At 33.6% G+C, this 16,676-nt stretch overlaps 4 protein-coding genes across 9 annotated transcripts in view; 1 reads left to right on the plus strand and 3 right to left on the minus strand.

The window, feature by feature from the left end:
• Positions 1–5,634, minus strand: part of LOC105210880 (dnaJ protein homolog 1) — a 48,931-nt gene extending 43,297 nt beyond the window's left edge. For 2 of the 5 annotated variants that reach the window (XM_054227762.1, XM_054227757.1), the window contains exons 1-2: positions 4,542–4,702; positions 3,268–3,523 (exon numbers count right to left, since the gene is read on the minus strand). The gene's annotated coding sequence lies outside the window, so the exon portion shown is untranslated. Of the gene's footprint in view, positions 1–3,267; positions 3,524–4,512; positions 4,703–5,128; positions 5,275–5,508 lie in introns of those variants that run through there. The other 3 variants (XM_054227759.1, XM_054227760.1, XM_054227758.1) reach the window with 3 other exon arrangements.
• A 1,401-nt stretch (positions 5,635–7,035) lies between these two features.
• On the minus strand, positions 7,036–13,165 carry LOC105210876 (RNA-binding protein 5-A). 2 transcript variants are annotated; one of them, XM_011182071.3, is made up of 13 exons: positions 12,911–13,165; positions 12,705–12,828; positions 12,332–12,625; positions 12,127–12,283; positions 12,006–12,072; positions 11,484–11,557; positions 10,515–10,610; positions 10,320–10,434; positions 9,936–10,172; positions 8,703–9,209; positions 7,783–8,635; positions 7,465–7,705; positions 7,036–7,389 (listed from the first exon to the last, which is right to left on the minus strand). In XM_011182071.3, exons 1-13 carry the CDS (start codon positions 12,924–12,926, stop codon positions 7,276–7,278), a joined length of 2,895 nt encoding a protein of 964 aa, XP_011180373.1. In that variant the 5' UTR covers positions 12,927–13,165; the 3' UTR covers positions 7,036–7,275. The 2 variants fall into 2 exon arrangements, with proteins under 2 accessions (XP_011180373.1, XP_011180374.1); XM_011182072.3 differs by having other exon boundaries at positions 12,127–12,277; positions 12,911–13,163.
• A 325-nt stretch (positions 13,166–13,490) lies between these two features.
• Rel_1 (uncharacterized) lies at positions 13,491–15,923 on the plus strand. Its single transcript, XM_011182068.3, has 6 exons — positions 13,491–13,735; positions 13,793–14,484; positions 14,552–14,751; positions 14,818–14,935; positions 15,046–15,544; positions 15,605–15,923. The coding sequence occupies exons 2-6, from the start codon at positions 13,837–13,839 to the stop codon at positions 15,763–15,765; spliced, it is 1,626 nt and encodes a 541-aa protein (XP_011180370.2). The 5' UTR covers positions 13,491–13,735; positions 13,793–13,836; the 3' UTR covers positions 15,766–15,923.
• On the minus strand, positions 15,795–16,640 carry LOC105210875 (zinc finger matrin-type protein 5). The gene is made up of 3 exons (XM_011182070.3): positions 16,403–16,640; positions 16,201–16,338; positions 15,795–16,142 (listed from the first exon to the last, which is right to left on the minus strand). The coding sequence occupies exons 1-3, from the start codon at positions 16,530–16,532 to the stop codon at positions 15,949–15,951; spliced, it is 462 nt and encodes a 153-aa protein (XP_011180372.2). The 5' UTR covers positions 16,533–16,640; the 3' UTR covers positions 15,795–15,948.
• Between the last annotated feature and the right edge of the window lie 36 nt (positions 16,641–16,676).

Raw genomic sequence — 16,676 nt, forward strand, 5'->3', positions numbered from 1 at the left:
TCCTCTCGTGTTTTTAACGATTTATGTGCGTATATATTCATACATACATATATACTTATGCATGTGGGTAAATCTTGATATATTATTTTGGGTTTACCGTTTTTTTTCTTCACAGCAAACGTAACGAACGAACGTTGCTGTTATTTTTAACATTTATTGTTGTCCATATATACATATATGTATATGTTTTTTATGGAATATTTTAATTGTTGTCGCTGCATCTGCGAAATATAAATGTTTGAACAATTTCGTACAACACCTTCGCCGGTCACTCAAATTCAATGAGTTTTTTGGCATGAGTTCGAATTGTCGATGTCAAGGCCCCCCGCATACCAACAAACATACATATGTGCGGGTGTAGAGTCTTATCTACGAGTATACTACAGACAAACACAGATATGTATATGTGTCTATATGTTTGTAGGTAATTCTGTTTATCATCGGCATGGCATTTATTTGCACCTATTTAAATATCCATTTTTGTGTTGTTGCTATTTTTGTCTTACAAAAAATTTTTGTTTTATTATTTTCCAATTATAATTGGAATTTTAATTTCTCAAAAACAAAAACATTCATCATAATAATATTTATCGCCACGCAAAATGTGTTCTTAAATGGTCTGTGCGATCTTCATAAACGTACGTAGATGATAAAAGAACGAAAGCTCGCAGAGTTTTGCGCAGCCATGAATTCTCGAAGTAAAAAAATCAAAACAAATACAGGAGGTGTGGTTGTTGACAGGAGTGGGATATTGACTATTAAGGTTGCTTTCATTTATTAAAAAAAAAAATATTTGAAAAAACCTTGACACTCTCCAACATATGAAAATTTCCACCTACGACCTATATAACTCACATGGTTCAATTGAGAAAATTCCAAAGGAATTCAATTCGCTTTCCCCATTTTAGTATTAGACTATCCTTCATACTAACCAAATTGGGAGAAAAAAGAACAAACAATACATGAAATCAGAACACAATTTGACGAATTGATCACTATTGATCTATTTTAAAGTAAGGTTATGTCTCCAATAAAGTTCTATAACGAGCGATCTGACCTTCTGGACCTATATAAAACAGAAAAGTATTAAGCCTCCATTATAGTTATATAACGAGCGATCAGACCCCCTGGATCGTATTTGAAACAGAAAAGGGTCGAATTGGCGCAGCCTCTTATAGGTTTCAGTGTGTACTGAAAGGGATCTCATATAAAATATAATTATAATATGAAATATAGCGGTAATGCGTTAAATAAGGCAGGTTTGAAGATGAACAAGAACAAAATACCATTCGGGCTGAAAGATCGCCTGTCCATGACTGGATATAAAAGCAAGTCTTTTCCGAACCCAACTACCATATGATAGATCGAGGCATATATGTAGCTAAAAATTTTAAATAAAATTTTTTAAAAAGAAGCCAATATAACATCAAAGTCTATTCTGAAATCATAAAACTTATGTAAACAAAGTACAGATCACAATTAAATCAAAAATTCTCAACTGAAGCACATTTCCTCACAGAAAAGTGAGGAAAATCCCATGATTACTACAGTTTTTGTGATTTCGAAATCATTTATTTCATATTTCAAAATCTCACACCCTGTTTACAACATCGGCGTGCTGATTTGAAACGAAAAAAATAAAAAAACAACAGAACTAACACAAATTCTTAAGGCAAATCTATAACTAATTAACAACAACACATCTACCTACACACAAATATATGTATGTATGGACCCACTCATACATATGAACATAAAAGATATTCCAAATTCGAAAAGCAAAAACAAAAAGCATGAGCGCAAATCACCAACCACATGCAAAGCGGCAACAACAATTAAACCAACGAAATAAAAGAAATGTACAAAAACAAAAAAAAAAAAACAAAAACAAAAACGAAATCAAAAATAAGCAAAAGTGCTAAAAATAAAATTTATTTAAAGAAATGAAACCATGAAAATTTTCGAAAAACCGAAAAATGAGTGGAAAACTTTTGCTAGCAAACAAAAAGCAACGTAGAAAACTTGTGGAAGAGTAAATTAATATTGCGAAGGCATATATGAAAATCATAATCAGTTGTATTAAAATGAAATGTTGAAGGTGGAGAATTAAGAAATTATACTCGAAATTGATTTCAAATTCAGAATGGTAGAAAAACGCGAAAATATAAAAAAATGATGAATTTTATAAAAACACTTTTATTATGTATGGAATTTGCATTAAATCTATTTAAGAAATGCCTTAGAAGACAGCTTGTATATAACAGCAACAATTTGCAGAATTTTTTTTTTTTTTAATACAAAAACATATATTATATAAGTTTTATAGGTTAGATTTGGTTAATTCTTGTAGGGTTTCCTATTGTCTTCAGTTAGGACTAACTTCATAGATAATTGCTCGGTAAAGTTGAGAACGATCTCCAAGTGATCTTACAGGAGATATCTGGCCCTAAAGTTATACAAAACAAGTAAGGAAATCGATTAGAAAAGGAAGTCGGGTCTAGATAACCTTAAAGGATCCTAATTGTTATTAAACCTAGAACGATCAACTCGACAAAATATCTGAAAATAATTTGTGGAATATTTTCTATCACTACAGCGACTACAATAACCAGAGAGAAGGCTAAAAAATAACGTAACCACCTTCAGAACCTTTGTAAGACATTTAAAGACAGGGCTCAATGAAACTGATGTCTGGGACCGATCGTAATTTGACAGCTGTCAAAAGTACATTGTCATTACGTTACATTATCAGAGATTTCCTGTTGGAAGGAGTTATATATCCATACAAGCGCTGTTCCAGAAGTTCATAAATCAAACAGAATGATATAGACACAGATTTTCTCCAAAGAAATTTTCTAAAAATGTGATTCAAAAACAGTTTCTCAAATATTATGAGTCGTTTATAAATCCACATTTTTTTATTTATTTTTTTAATTCTGAAGGAATTAAAGTCATAAAAGACGATCTTATTTGTGGCAAACATGGAACAAATAGTTATAAATTAATTATTAAATGCTTTGACCATATGCAATACCAGTATTATGCTATAAATTGTCTAGACAAAACTAAGCTTGAAGTTTCTACACTATTTGAGTAGCGAAAATGAACGATTGCTGCTTATTGCTTACTGATACTCTGAAGCTTTACTGCTTTCCAACACAAGTTGATTTATTTTTTTTTTTTTTTGTTTCTTATGATTATTATTATTTTTTTGTTTTGTTTTTGTTTTTGTTTGTTTTAAAAACATGCCAACTCGTTGCTTTATACCTTATTTGTATATTTTTTCCGTAGCACGTTCAACACCGGTAGACAGTAGTTTCTGCAAAATTGGTTAAGCTGCTGTTGCTGTTGTTGTTCGATTTGCTTATTGTTGTTATTATAGTATAAGCAAATTTTATTGTTGCTATTTGTGTTGTAGACTGCAGTTGCGGGTAGCTTAATTGTTAATTTGTTGTTGTTGTTTTTCTGTTACGTTTTTAAGCTTCACTGGTTTTTAGTTGCTATTGTTGTTGCGTCGATGACACTTTTTGAAATATATTTATATTAATTATAAATTATTTTTTATAATTACTTTTTTGAAATATTATTTACTATTAAGGTTATATACGGCACGCTGGAGATCAAAATTATTTTAAAAAAATATATTTAAAAAAATATTTCAACATAATATTTCAAAAAATATTTCAAAAAAATAATATTATAAAAAATATTTGAAAAAAAAAATTATTTAAAAATTATTTAAAAAAAGTAAATATTAAAATTTTTATGTTTTTTAAATTTTTTTTTTATTTTATTTAAAATAGTGTTTTTTTATTATTATATTTCAACATGATATTTAAAAACATTTTCGAAAAATAATATTATAAAAAATATTTGAAAAAAAAAATAATTAAAAAATTACTTAAAAAAATTAAATATTAAATTTTTTATGTTTTTTAAATATTCTTTTATGATTTTATTTCACATTTTTTTGCTGATTTTAATTAAAAAAATATATATTTATTTTATTATTTTAATTAGCTAATTTATTTATTTTATTAAAAAAGTATTTCTTTATTATTTTATTTAAAAAAAAAAATATTTTTTTTATATTATCTTATTTCAAAATAAAATATTTTTTTTAAATTATTTTATTTCAAAAAAAATTTTATTTATTTTTTTATTCCAAAAAAATATTTTTATTGCACTGTCATTAGCACTAGTTTCACTGAAATTTAATTGTTGTAACATATGCGTTATAAATCCATAGTATTTGCTTAAAAAATAATAATAATTTAATATATTTTTTTACTATTATTTATTTAAATATTCAAAATTTATTTCAACACATCACGTTTATTCGTTTCGTACAAATTATCCTATGTTTCATTTATCGTTTATTTGAATTCAAACTTCTTCTCCAATATTTCACTATTGTTTCACTAATGAATATTGTTGATCTTCGTCTTCTGCTGGTCTCATACCACACACATACACACACAAACACGGTGCGATCCTCACTAATTAACTCACTCGCTCGATTAGCGGTACGTTTCACTCACGATTTAGACAATAGCACCAAACGGACGACTGAAAATCTGTCCGGAACAACTACGAGTATGTATGTAGCTAGCTAGCCAGCCAACCAACCAACCGACAGATACAAAGATAGATCAGATACTATTCGTAAATTGCTTGAGATTTTCTGATTTTGCCATTTCAATTTTTTGATGGCTGGTGTGCTGCGGCCTCTCTGCGGTCTGTGGGCTTTTTCAGTCGCGTATTCTTTTGCTCATAATTACTGCTGTGTTTTTGTATTTGTTTTTGTTTTAATCTTTTCATACAAAACTTTTTTGCGACTAATTTTGACCACATATGGCAGAACGCTGCGATCCGAACCGATTGAGTGCTGAGAGCGCAAAAACGTTTGTTGTGACGTTTATTTTACACAAACAAATAAAAAGCACAGAAATGGAAAATAAATAAAATGCAGACAAAGTTATAATATTTTTTCTTTAATTTTACACTTTAAATTAAAAATTTTAATTTTTTTTTAAATAATTTTTTATAAATTTTTTTATAACTTTTATTTATTTTTTTTTTTAATTTTAATATATTTTATCAATATGTATATACATATAATATTTACAATATTTTCCCGTTAAAAACTTGCGTTACACACACCGCAAACACCTTTAATGACCAACTGATGTGCTGCGCAGCACTATGAGAACATATGTATCTGAGAGCAACACCAAGAATATAGCTAGATACATACATATATGTATAAGTATCTTTGTATACTCAGCTAACTAGTTAAGCTCACTACTGAACACAAAAGCACGATCCAAAAAAACGATCTCACAAAAATGACGTAAAATATCGAAAAATAAATAAATAAAACCACGTTCAACAAGTATTGGTAAAGGTGTGTGTGTGTAAGTTTGTCTGTTTTTTTGGGTTGGGTTATAGCGCAAAAGCGTCGCGATCGGCACGAACTACACACGAGTGTGTCGGATCAGAACAAACCTGTTTATATGTGTTGCGCGTACGCGTCTTTAGCCAACAGCAGCTGTTTCGGTACTGAGAAGAAAGCTTCGACTCTACTTATTATTTAACCATGTTTGTGTTAAATTAAAGCTGGCCAAGAACAGTAAAGCATAATATTTCTTAAAATTCAATTATTAATATGAATTTTATTTAATTTTTTTTATTTTTTATTTATTTTTTTTTTGGTGAGGCATTGACCAAAAGTGCGTCAGAGTAGTTGATGAGCTTTTTCGCTCTTTTGCTCTCTTCTATTCTATACTATACTACAATAAGGACGCGTTCACATAAGACCACAATTGAGATTCTGCGAAAAAGTTCAGTAATAGTATATAGTATATCAGGGTGCCGTTATGATTGACTTGGTCTCGACATTGGACCATTCTTATAACTATTACGTAAGACATATTTCAACCACAAAAGTCTACGAAATTAAAAAAAAGGAGAGAAAAGTCGAAAACATGGCGGGCGCGCCTAAAAATCATGCTATTTGCTATGTTAATGGATGTGAAGAGTCGATATATATTATGAGAAGTTTAAAGCATTTAATAAGTGAGTTCAATAAAAGCAGGGGTCGAAGATCGAACAGATTATTGTTGTTGTAGCGGTAGTAAACATTTCCCAAATAGTTTTAAACTATAATGCCGAATCTACAGTTCTTGGCTGGATAAGAATCTGGGTCCATTTCGGTTAAGCAGAAACGTCTTTCGAATGAATGGCCCTTGATGGTGTTGCTGTTGTAGCAGTTACCCTAACCTGCCTGAACCGGTAAGCCTAAATTAAATCATCTAACGAGAGGACCAAGAAACGAGCTTTTGCGATGGGGTCGGACCAAAGGGAAAAGAGTATTAGTATGAGTGGCGTTTAGGGGCATGCAAAGGTGTGGTTAGAGTCATGCGTGAACTTTTTGCATGCAGAGGGTCGCGAGTGTCACTCTAGTTTCACGGGCTCTGTGTATGCGAGGTGTATTGTTTTATCTCCAAGTGCGCCATTTACGAGGAGGGAGTCGATGAAGGTATTAATAGTTCGTCTGTGAATGGCGTTCAGTGCTTGCGGAAAGTCGGTTGCATCCGAAATCCTGTTGGTATAGTTCTGTATGTCGTCGACGGATTTCAGGAAGATACTCTTGATGGCTCTGGGAGGCGGCTCGACTTTAAAAAACTGTTTTGAAAGCATTTAGTTATGCTCTTTCACAGGTAGCATACGGTCCTCATTATGTAGATGTTCAACCAAGAGGCAACCTATCACAGTCCGGATAGCGATAATCTGACAAGTCTGAAGCTTCCCCAGCTACTTCCTATTGCATCTAGGCGACCATATAGGTACTACGTACTTCATCAACGGCCGACCTATAGCCTGGTAGCCAACAACGTTTCTTTATATTTACGCTATGTGCTGCCGGCTAGTGATTTGAGGATTTTTTTACGGCTCTGTAGAACGGAACCTTGGTAGCACGGACCTTGATCGTCCGTTCCGGTACCGATTGCAAAATGAAACGATTTTTTCATCTGTTTTACAATATACGTACATACATTGATTTATTAACTCATATGTGTAGAAATATTCAACAATGTAGTGAAATTATTACATTTTTTTTATTTTCAATAAGGATCCATCTTATAGAAAATTGACCACTCGACCAACAAAGATTCGCGACTACACTTCAATTCTTTAGAAAAATATCATTAAAATTCATGCAAACTATACAATTTGCAAACTATATAAATGCTTAATTAAGTTGTAATGCAATCAAACTGATTCATAGCGTGTCTTCATCATTTTCTTAATATATGTTTTATAGTCTACACGTGGCGCCATACTAGACTTGTTGCCCAAGCCAACGTTCGATGAACGTGCCTCCGCCTAGAAGCAAGAGAAAATAAATATAACAAACAGTATTTACAGTAAATTTTATATATATACATTTCGAACACAAACCTCTATAATGCTTGTGCGTCCTTGATTTTTACGTCCGAGACCCTGACCTTCGGACCAACCCATTTTCTGTAACAAACGATTGCCAACATTGTTCGAACCTATCGGCATGGGCGGCGCTTCCGGTTGACGAGCTGCCATCGATTTGATTTCCATTTCGAAACGTTCGCGACTACGATTGGCCACCGGTGGATCACTTTCACCATATTTCTGGCGTCGTTCTTTAGCGCGATCGCGATAATTGCTGTGGTGAATTGTGAAGAAAATTGTTTTATATTTAAATTCATAAATAAGAAATTGATTAACACAAAAAATACTTACGATAAGGCCGCATTGGCCATAGATTCTCCAGCTGAATTTGAGGCACGCGCCATATTAAATTTCTGTAGATTTTCCTTGTGTAAATTGGACATTTTCAAATGCTTCTGCAATATATCCAACGATTGAAAAGCGCGTTTACACAGCAGGCATGTGAGCTTTTGGAAGTCAACATAGTCTTTTTCACTGGCTTCAGAGCCAACACCACCGCCACTCGTGGACGCCGCTTGACCGCCATGTTCCTCATCGGAATCGGAGGCGTATGCCGTGAGTTTATTACTGTTAGCCGTCGTGGTTGGCATATAATCTGTTAATTTGGCACGTTCCTTCTTCTCCAGTATAGAGAAACCGACATCAGCATAACCGCTAGATTGCGGTCCACTTGAACTGCCAGCGACTACACCCGCAGCAGCACGAACCGGTGCATCATCTGCCTTCGAAGGCAGTATAGGTTGCGGCGTCGCAACGACTGTATAATCCTTCTTCTGATTCAACTGTTTGGCCCATTTCTCCATATCTTTAACGATTTTCTTTGCCACTTTCACTTTATCATGTTTAGGTTCCTTTTTGTCTTTCTTCTCATCTTCGGTTGGGGCTGTGGCGTTAGCGCCAACATTTGTGGCACTCACTTTGGCATCTTCACCCGTTTCTCCCTTCACCACATCCTGCACAGTGGCTGCTGCCGCCGCCGGTGTGGCCAGTACATAGGTGCTTTTACGTTGATCCCAATAGAGATAAGCGCCCGTCTCACTATTGTAATAATATTGGGAATGTGCATCATAATACAGACCCGTGGTCGGATCATAGTAATAGCCGGAAGTTTCATCATACTGATACAGTGAGACATCGGGTGTGGCTGAAATGAAGATCACCAATTATTAATTCAAAATTCATTTAACGGTTTAACATCAACGAGTACTTACGATATGTCTTGCCATCGTTACCCTTCGGCGTGACGACACTCTTCAGCGCTAAACTAGCCTTCACCGCCGCCGCGGCAGCCGCAGCTGCGGCAGCAGCTTGTGTCGCTGTCGTCTCAATACTGCTCATTTTCTTTTGTTTACGCTGTATGGCCGATAGCGCAACCGCAGCTGCAGAATTTGCTGAAGTCTCTGTTAATTGCGCCGAGCTTGGCAGATTGCCATAATGTCCTTTATTTATCTCACTTATATAGTACTCTGTGTAGTACTGTAAATAATGCGCATGCTCGGCCGGTGTCGATGCATACAAGGCGGCACTGTATTCGGCCAAGCGTGGCACATCTGCCAAGGTGTATTCGCTGGCGCTGCTGGCCAAAGAACCAGAAGCGGCCATCATTTCAGCAGCCGTCATCGGACCGATAGCACTGGATGCGGCAGCACCAGCAGCTGTGTCGCCCTTCTTCGGTACGATTTGACGATTCTCATGATCTATGCAATAGCTGACGAGCACTGCAATAAGCGAATGTGAAGAAATGAAATATTTGTTTTAGAAACACAAAATTTTATAGAAGAAATGGTAGAGGGAAGCTGCACTCAGATCTTATTAAAAAATGGAAAAAGGGGCGTGGCATCGCTCACTTATGGGTCAAAAAACATATCTCAGAAACTACTCGACCGATTTCAATGAAATTCGGTATATAATATTTTCTTAACACCCTGATGATACGGGCGAAATCGGTTCACAAACACGCCTACTTCCCATATAACTCAATTTTAAATTCCAACTGATTCCTTTACTTTATAATATATACAGTAGGAACCAATGAAGATAGCAGAATAAAACTTTACAAAAATACTGTATTTGAGCTGAGGTATCACTTGTGAAAAAATTGTCGATAACAGGCTATAATTTTTCAATGCCCTGGACATCGAATATGAAGAACTCAGTGCCTTATGGTAATTTTTCACGGAAAATCTCGGTAAATCTCTCAGATATCTCAATTTAATTCAGAGGAAATCGTCTATGTACCAGATCGGGTCATAACTTCCCCTAGCTCTCATATAGCTAATTATAGGTATTACAAGAATACGACAAAGCTAAGTGACCATATAGTCTTGTATATAGTGTAGCTTGATGGTGAAACTTAGTGAAATCGGTTCAGGAATTATTGCGAGAGTATAAAATGTTCGGTTGCACTCAAACTTAACCTTTTCTTACTTGTTATAAGTACTTACATTGCCGATTATCTATGGTTAGCGGCGGTTCGAGCGCTTTTAACGCCGTATACAAATTCATCGAATCAATGAGACTATCGAAATTCAAATAGCAAATTCCACGTGACGTCTGCGTTAATGTGTCGCGGCTAACGAGTATTTTCGTAATTTTACTAGCCAAATCAGGCACATGCTGTTGCATGGCAGTGAGTACGGCCTCCTCGGTAGTTAACGTATCCAAATTGCGTAACATGATCTCTGCATTGGGGGATTAAGGGATCAGTAGAATGTTTAGTTCAAATAATTCAGTTCAATTGTTTTTTTTTAATATGTTATGCGTTATATGATTTGAATATTGCTTGCAATATTGCTTAGTATCTTAGCAATTAGTTTGTATGGTTATACTTTTCGTTAAGATGTTGCTAACTTCTTCGCTACCCTCGCCGATTTTTTCGCTATCCTCACGCGATGCATAGCACTTAAAGCAGACAAAACGTCGTTTGAAATTCAAAACGCCACACTGTAAACAAAGAAGACAATTAAATTACATACATATATATACGCATATATAAAGACTGATGCCTAAATCGTATTACATACCTTGCCACAATGCCAGTCTGTAGCATTCGCTTTCTGTTTAGGTGACACACTGTATTGTAGATTGGCGCACGATTGATCCGGCAATTGTATTGAGCCCTAAAATGCATGGAAAGGGAAGAGAATGAGAGAGAAAAAAATAATATATTAATAACGATTGACTTTTCAGGTTCCCACAGACTACACAGTCACCGATTGGTTGTTTGCATTGACATTGCAATGTGTTGCTGGTTGCACGCGCTTTACCGCATCAAACTATATTAGCTCGAACTTGACTCATTTAGTATTGTTTCTTATGCACTTTCTTTTTTATGATTGTATGTATTTTTGCCATTTCCATATCAACTCGTTTATAGTGCAAAGTTTGCAAATTTTCTAATCTCAACGCATGTTGTTGCATGATAATCTTTTTCTTATTACGGTATATGAGAGTTCTGGCTGAGCAATTGCATGTCGCATAAATTTTTAGGTATCAGCTGAATTGCTGCGTTGATGATATGTTGGTATTGTGTGCCTACCACTAAGCTGGCTTTGAAGTGTCTGAACTTTCACTGTTTTCTAACTAATTTGTTTATATTTAATTTCTCAAAAATTCCAAAAAAAAAATTACAATTTATCTGATAAATTAATTAAATTAACAAAGATTAAAAAAAAATGTTGGTAAATTATAAATATTACTATAGAGCAAATTATAATTATTAAGCACACAAAAATTCAAGAAAATTAATATTCAGTTGAACACATTTTAACCTCATTAATTTTAAATTCCTTAAATGCTTTCAATTAATATTTACGTTAAAATGTACATATATGTCTATATATCAAGTGTTTGGCCCTCGCTCTCTCACAAATATTTCATTTCATTCATTTTTAAAAGACTTTAAATGCAGAATAAACACAATGTATGCGCTTGAACGTGATCTGAGATCGTTTGATGGGTGTGTGTAGAGGTGGTTGAGCAACAAGTGATACCTGGGTTAGCTCCATCCAACGTGCAGCTTCATCAATGGTACTAAACTCGACGAAAGCGAAACCTCGTGATGCACCTAAATTTTAGATAGAAGCAAATACAAAATATTTACGTCAAAAAATAATGTATTTTTGTTGTTGTTGAATATAGTTGGATTTTTTTGTTTTTTTTTTTATTTTTATTTTTTTTTTTAAATGTGGAATTGCAACAAATATCGTTTCTTGTTGTTAATTCAATTATTACAAGCAATATAGGGTTTAAATTGTTTGTAGAATTGTCTTTTTGTTTTTATTTTTTTTATTATTGCTGCTGCTGGTATATATTTGGAACCGTTGTAATTGTATTGTATATGTAGCCCAATTTGTGGCATCTATTGCATTAGCTAACTTTTACGAGTTTCAGCCAGTACTTACGTGTCATATATATTTAATATATTTTTTTTTCACTATTTAACACTAATATTATTAAATTCTAGTAGTTAACTAAGTTTAGCTTAAAAATGTGGCAATGCATTTGAAACCCACCTGTTGGTCGTTTGCGTATCAGTCGTATTGAAGCGGTCATGCCTTGTTGTATCAATATGCTCATTAGCTGTAATTAAATTTGTTTAATTTATTATTTTACAAAATGTATTTCAATGCTTACGTCCGCTTCGGTAATATGCGATTGTAAACCCAAAACAATTATGGTGTTTGATGGCGTTTTATTGTAGAAGTGACTGTGAAAACTATCATCGCTGTCATCACTCTCACGTTCATTGTCGTAACGACGCCCATAACGATTGTGACGATTATCCCTGTAACTAATTTTTGTTAATTATTAATGTTTTATATATTTCCACACATTTTACCTTCTATCGCGTTCCCTGTCATAATCGCGTTCGCGTTCTCTATCGCGCTCATAATCACGTCCTTTGTCTCTGCCGCGTTCGTTCCAAAATCTGTCACGTTCATCATTATAGTCATCATCACCACGACCGCGATGCCCACGAGCATTGTAACTTTTATCCTCTTGATAATCATCATAAATCAGGTCACGATATAAATCCTTTTCGCCACTACCACCACGTCGGTGTGGTGCCATACGTTCTCGTGATCTCGAACGTGAATTACGACGTCGGAAATTTTGATCGCGACTGCGTTCGCTAAAAATATAAAAAAAAAAATATTTTTAATATGTGAATGCGTTATTATTTACAATATATATAGATATTCCACACTAACCGTGACCTTGAACGTGAACGGGAGCGACTGTAACGACGGTAATCTCGTCGTGAGCCTCCTCCTCCACCAGCCATATTACCACCAGTACGATGTCGGCGATTGCCTGGTGATGTGCTACGTGAACCTGAAAACAAAAACAAATGTCGATTTAAATATGGAATTTACAGAGAAATTTTCAAATAATAAATAAAGTATTCAATACGCACGTCTGTCCATGTTCATTCTAACACTTTTCAACACACAAACACAATATACTAGTGCGTAAGTTTTTTATTAACTATTTTAAAGATTTCTTTTTCTTGTTATTTAGATTAGTGTCCTTTTTATTTTTACACCACAGTTCTGCTTGTAAGTTTTGTAATAATTGCGGAATTTATAAAATTTTTGTATTAATTCTAGGCAGATATATCCTCATAAAGAAAAATGCACGATTGAAAATGATATCGATTTTTACTTTTTGACATTTAACAATTCCGACGAGTAGTCAATAGCGATGCCAATTGTTTGTACACGTAGAAAGTAATCAGCTGTTTATGGCCCTCTAAAGTTGATTTAATATTTAGTTGTATTTTGAAGAATTTCAGTGGTTTTATTTCAAAATGCTCGCAAAAAAATTTAAATTATTTTTAAATACATAATAATAGTGGTGTGCACAATTTATATATGGATGAAGTTGCAATCACACATATTTCCAATAAAACACTAATTTATAATTGCAAAACAATTGATCTAAAAAAGAATTATTAATCTGGCAGCGCAGTTGTTTTTCTTGTTTTTTTTGTGTTAATTTTGAGGGGGTTTCCTCTTTTAAGGATGATCGTATTAACTAAAAAGTTCACATGTCTATTTACAAAACACTATTAATTGTCCATATAATATATTGTTATTATGCAGTGAAAAATGTTAGCACACAAATGAAAAATAAAGAGTGATGTAATATATAATATATAGAATAATATAAGAAATAATTGTATAAATTAGTGTGAACAAGGTTATGGAACTTCGTACTTTGCATTGGATTTTATAAAAAGGTATTTCCCCAAATTGTGCTCTTACACATATATGCTAATTACATATTTATTTTTCAGCACATCAGTATTTTAAAATTGCTGTTATATTTTTTGAGTTAGACATGGAAAAGGTCATTGTAAGAAGAAGCAATAGAAACACAGCTGCCTTAAAGGTAATCAGCCCTGATAACGCTAAATCTAAGTCTGCTTATGCAGAATTATTTCGTGTCGTGCTACAAATACCCGAAAAAGATGTACAAGATCGTATATTGGCCGCAGTTAATGGAAAAGCATCCAACGCACAGATTATACATGCTATGTGCCCAAATTGTAAAAAGACATTTGGTAATAGTAACGATCCCGGCAAGGAAATAGCCACACAAACGGATATTGCCGAAATAATTTCAGTATCAAAAAATAAGGCAACTAAGATAATAACACCACCACCACCTCAGACGTCACAGAATCGCTCACATTCAAGCAATGGTGCTAATAGTGTAGAGATAAGCTCGACAATTTCGCGAAGAACAGTGATTTTCACAACAGTACCAGTAGATCATGCGATAGCACAACAATCAAGCATCATTAACGCCATTGAATCCATTGAGCCTATGGAAGATCAAATAGCTCAAGTTGAGGAACCCACAAATGTACCAGTGAAGAAGAAACGGAAACGAAAAGTATGTTTGCCACAAGTGGTTAAACGATCACACGCCCAAATGGCACATACGCAACTGCAACCCAAACTAAAGGCGAGAAAAATTGATAAGGTATTTATATTTACACATATACATAATAAATATAAATAATTGAGAATAAATGCAAATACATGTTTAGAGCATGGACCTAGGTCAAAAGCCGTTGAATGAATTAATTAAAAGAAACCGTAGTGACTCGATGATATCGCTTGCCTCCGACATTTTAAATTTTGATATGTATTCTGATCCGCCGGAACTACATAAAACGAAAGAAGAACATATTATGCGCCTAATGGCTGCAGAATGCTCAGATGCGGACATACGTATAGATGGATTGCTGTAATATTATATTAAAAAAAAAAAACTTTGAATATTATTTAACATATTGATTTTTAATTTATATAGTGCTATACATCGCACCATTGTTGTTAATGACTTGCTTGCATTGCGGAGACAAATATTCGTTTGGAAGAAACTTAAGCAAGTCGACGATCTAAACACCTTACTCACCGACGATGACGAAGTAGGTTTGAAAATTTTAAGTTTATGCTACACTTATTATCACAGGGCACAATAGACCAAGTGTCGTAGTGCACAACTCTATTTATTACTTTACTTATTATCATCTTTCAGAACTGTCTGCAGTTAGCAATCGTGCAAGATTGTTTCCCAAAAATAATCGAGGTTCTATTAAATGAGGGTTTAAACGTCAATGAAATCGATGACCAATCCAACACCTGTGTTCATTTAGCAGTACTCAACGAAATCGACGATGACTCTTTAATTTTGTTATTTAAAAAAATTGATCTGAACCTATTGCTGCACTTAAATGATGATGGTTACACGCCGCTGCATATGGCAGTGCGTGCCAATGGTTACTTACGCGCAGAAATCATATTAAATGAAATAGATAGACGACTTTTAGGGGAACCTTCATTTAAGCGTAATTCTAAGGTGTTAACATCCGAAGCTGAATTTCATAAATATTACGAAGAAGCTTGTAAAAAACTAGAAAAAAATTATAGCAATACAACAAGAAGCGCACAACCAAAGTTGAAAAAGAAATTTTTGGAGATGGGCGATCGGAAAAGTGGGAATACTGCGTTATTTTTTGCAATTGAAAATAAATTGGGTAAGTTTCAATTGATAATTTTTACTATAAATACGCTCCAATAATATTTATTTTTTACAGAACATTTTATCTTCTTCTTATTGGCACATCTTACTGATCCTCGTGTTATGAATTTTAGCGGTCAAGATGCAAAATCGTATTACACTGAATTCGGCAAAATGCTACAGATCAGTTTAAAAGTGGATAACGCCATGGAAAGTGTGGTGACAATACTGGGTTGAGGATAAAAAAATATATCAGATATAGAAAATTGTATATTAGTTTACTGTTTAAAAATTGAAAAATCCAATTTATTTACGAAAAAATATATCAGATATAGAAAATTGTATATTAATTTACGTTACAAAAATTGAGAAATCTAATTTACCAAAAACTTGAATATGTACTTTTATTTTCATATTTTTTTAACCCCATTCGAGTTTCAGAAATTCATCATTAATTCGATCAAAGTTTATGGGTTGCAGTGATTCTGGTAGGCGTTTGTGGTTTATGATTTTATTATTTTTTTCACCACTTTTATACCATGGTAGTATAATTTTGTTGTGCTTCTTCCGTTTGTCAATAACTTTAGACGTTTGAGCTTTCTCCAAGCGTTTCACTGAAAATAATTAAAGTATTTAAATATTTTGCGAAACCGTTAAAAATTTATTACCAACCCATTTTACGCAAGTGTTCTAACTGTGCTTCATTGAAATGTGTAAACTTGCACATTAAATCAAATTTACAATATTTGCCGTTTAAGTAACGCATACAAGGCTCCTTAATAGCTTCCTGTTCCAGCACTTTTCTAGGATCTTGCAAATTAAAACAACTTATTAATTTTACGTTGGTCAGTTGTTCATATGCAGATCCACTCACCTTCGAATCGTCTCATATAACGCAATTTTGCCATGTTATGAACTAAACCGGAGTTGTGCGTTTTGCGCACATTTACATCATTCTTCAGAAAACAGCAACAGTAATCGCAATAATAACTTTTGTCTCCCATTTAGTGCGTTATTATCATATATTAGATTTTACAAACACCAATAATTACTAAACTAGCACAGAAATATGTCATTTATAACAAATCAAATGTTTTGTTTACAACAATCGTTCACAATTATTTGACCATTCACAATAGATAAGTTTA

The sequence above is a fragment of the Zeugodacus cucurbitae genome, chromosome 3 (genome assembly GCF_028554725.1).
Source record: "Zeugodacus cucurbitae isolate PBARC_wt_2022May chromosome 3, idZeuCucr1.2, whole genome shotgun sequence".
Classification (NCBI taxonomy): Eukaryota; Metazoa; Arthropoda; class Insecta; order Diptera; family Tephritidae; genus Zeugodacus; species Zeugodacus cucurbitae.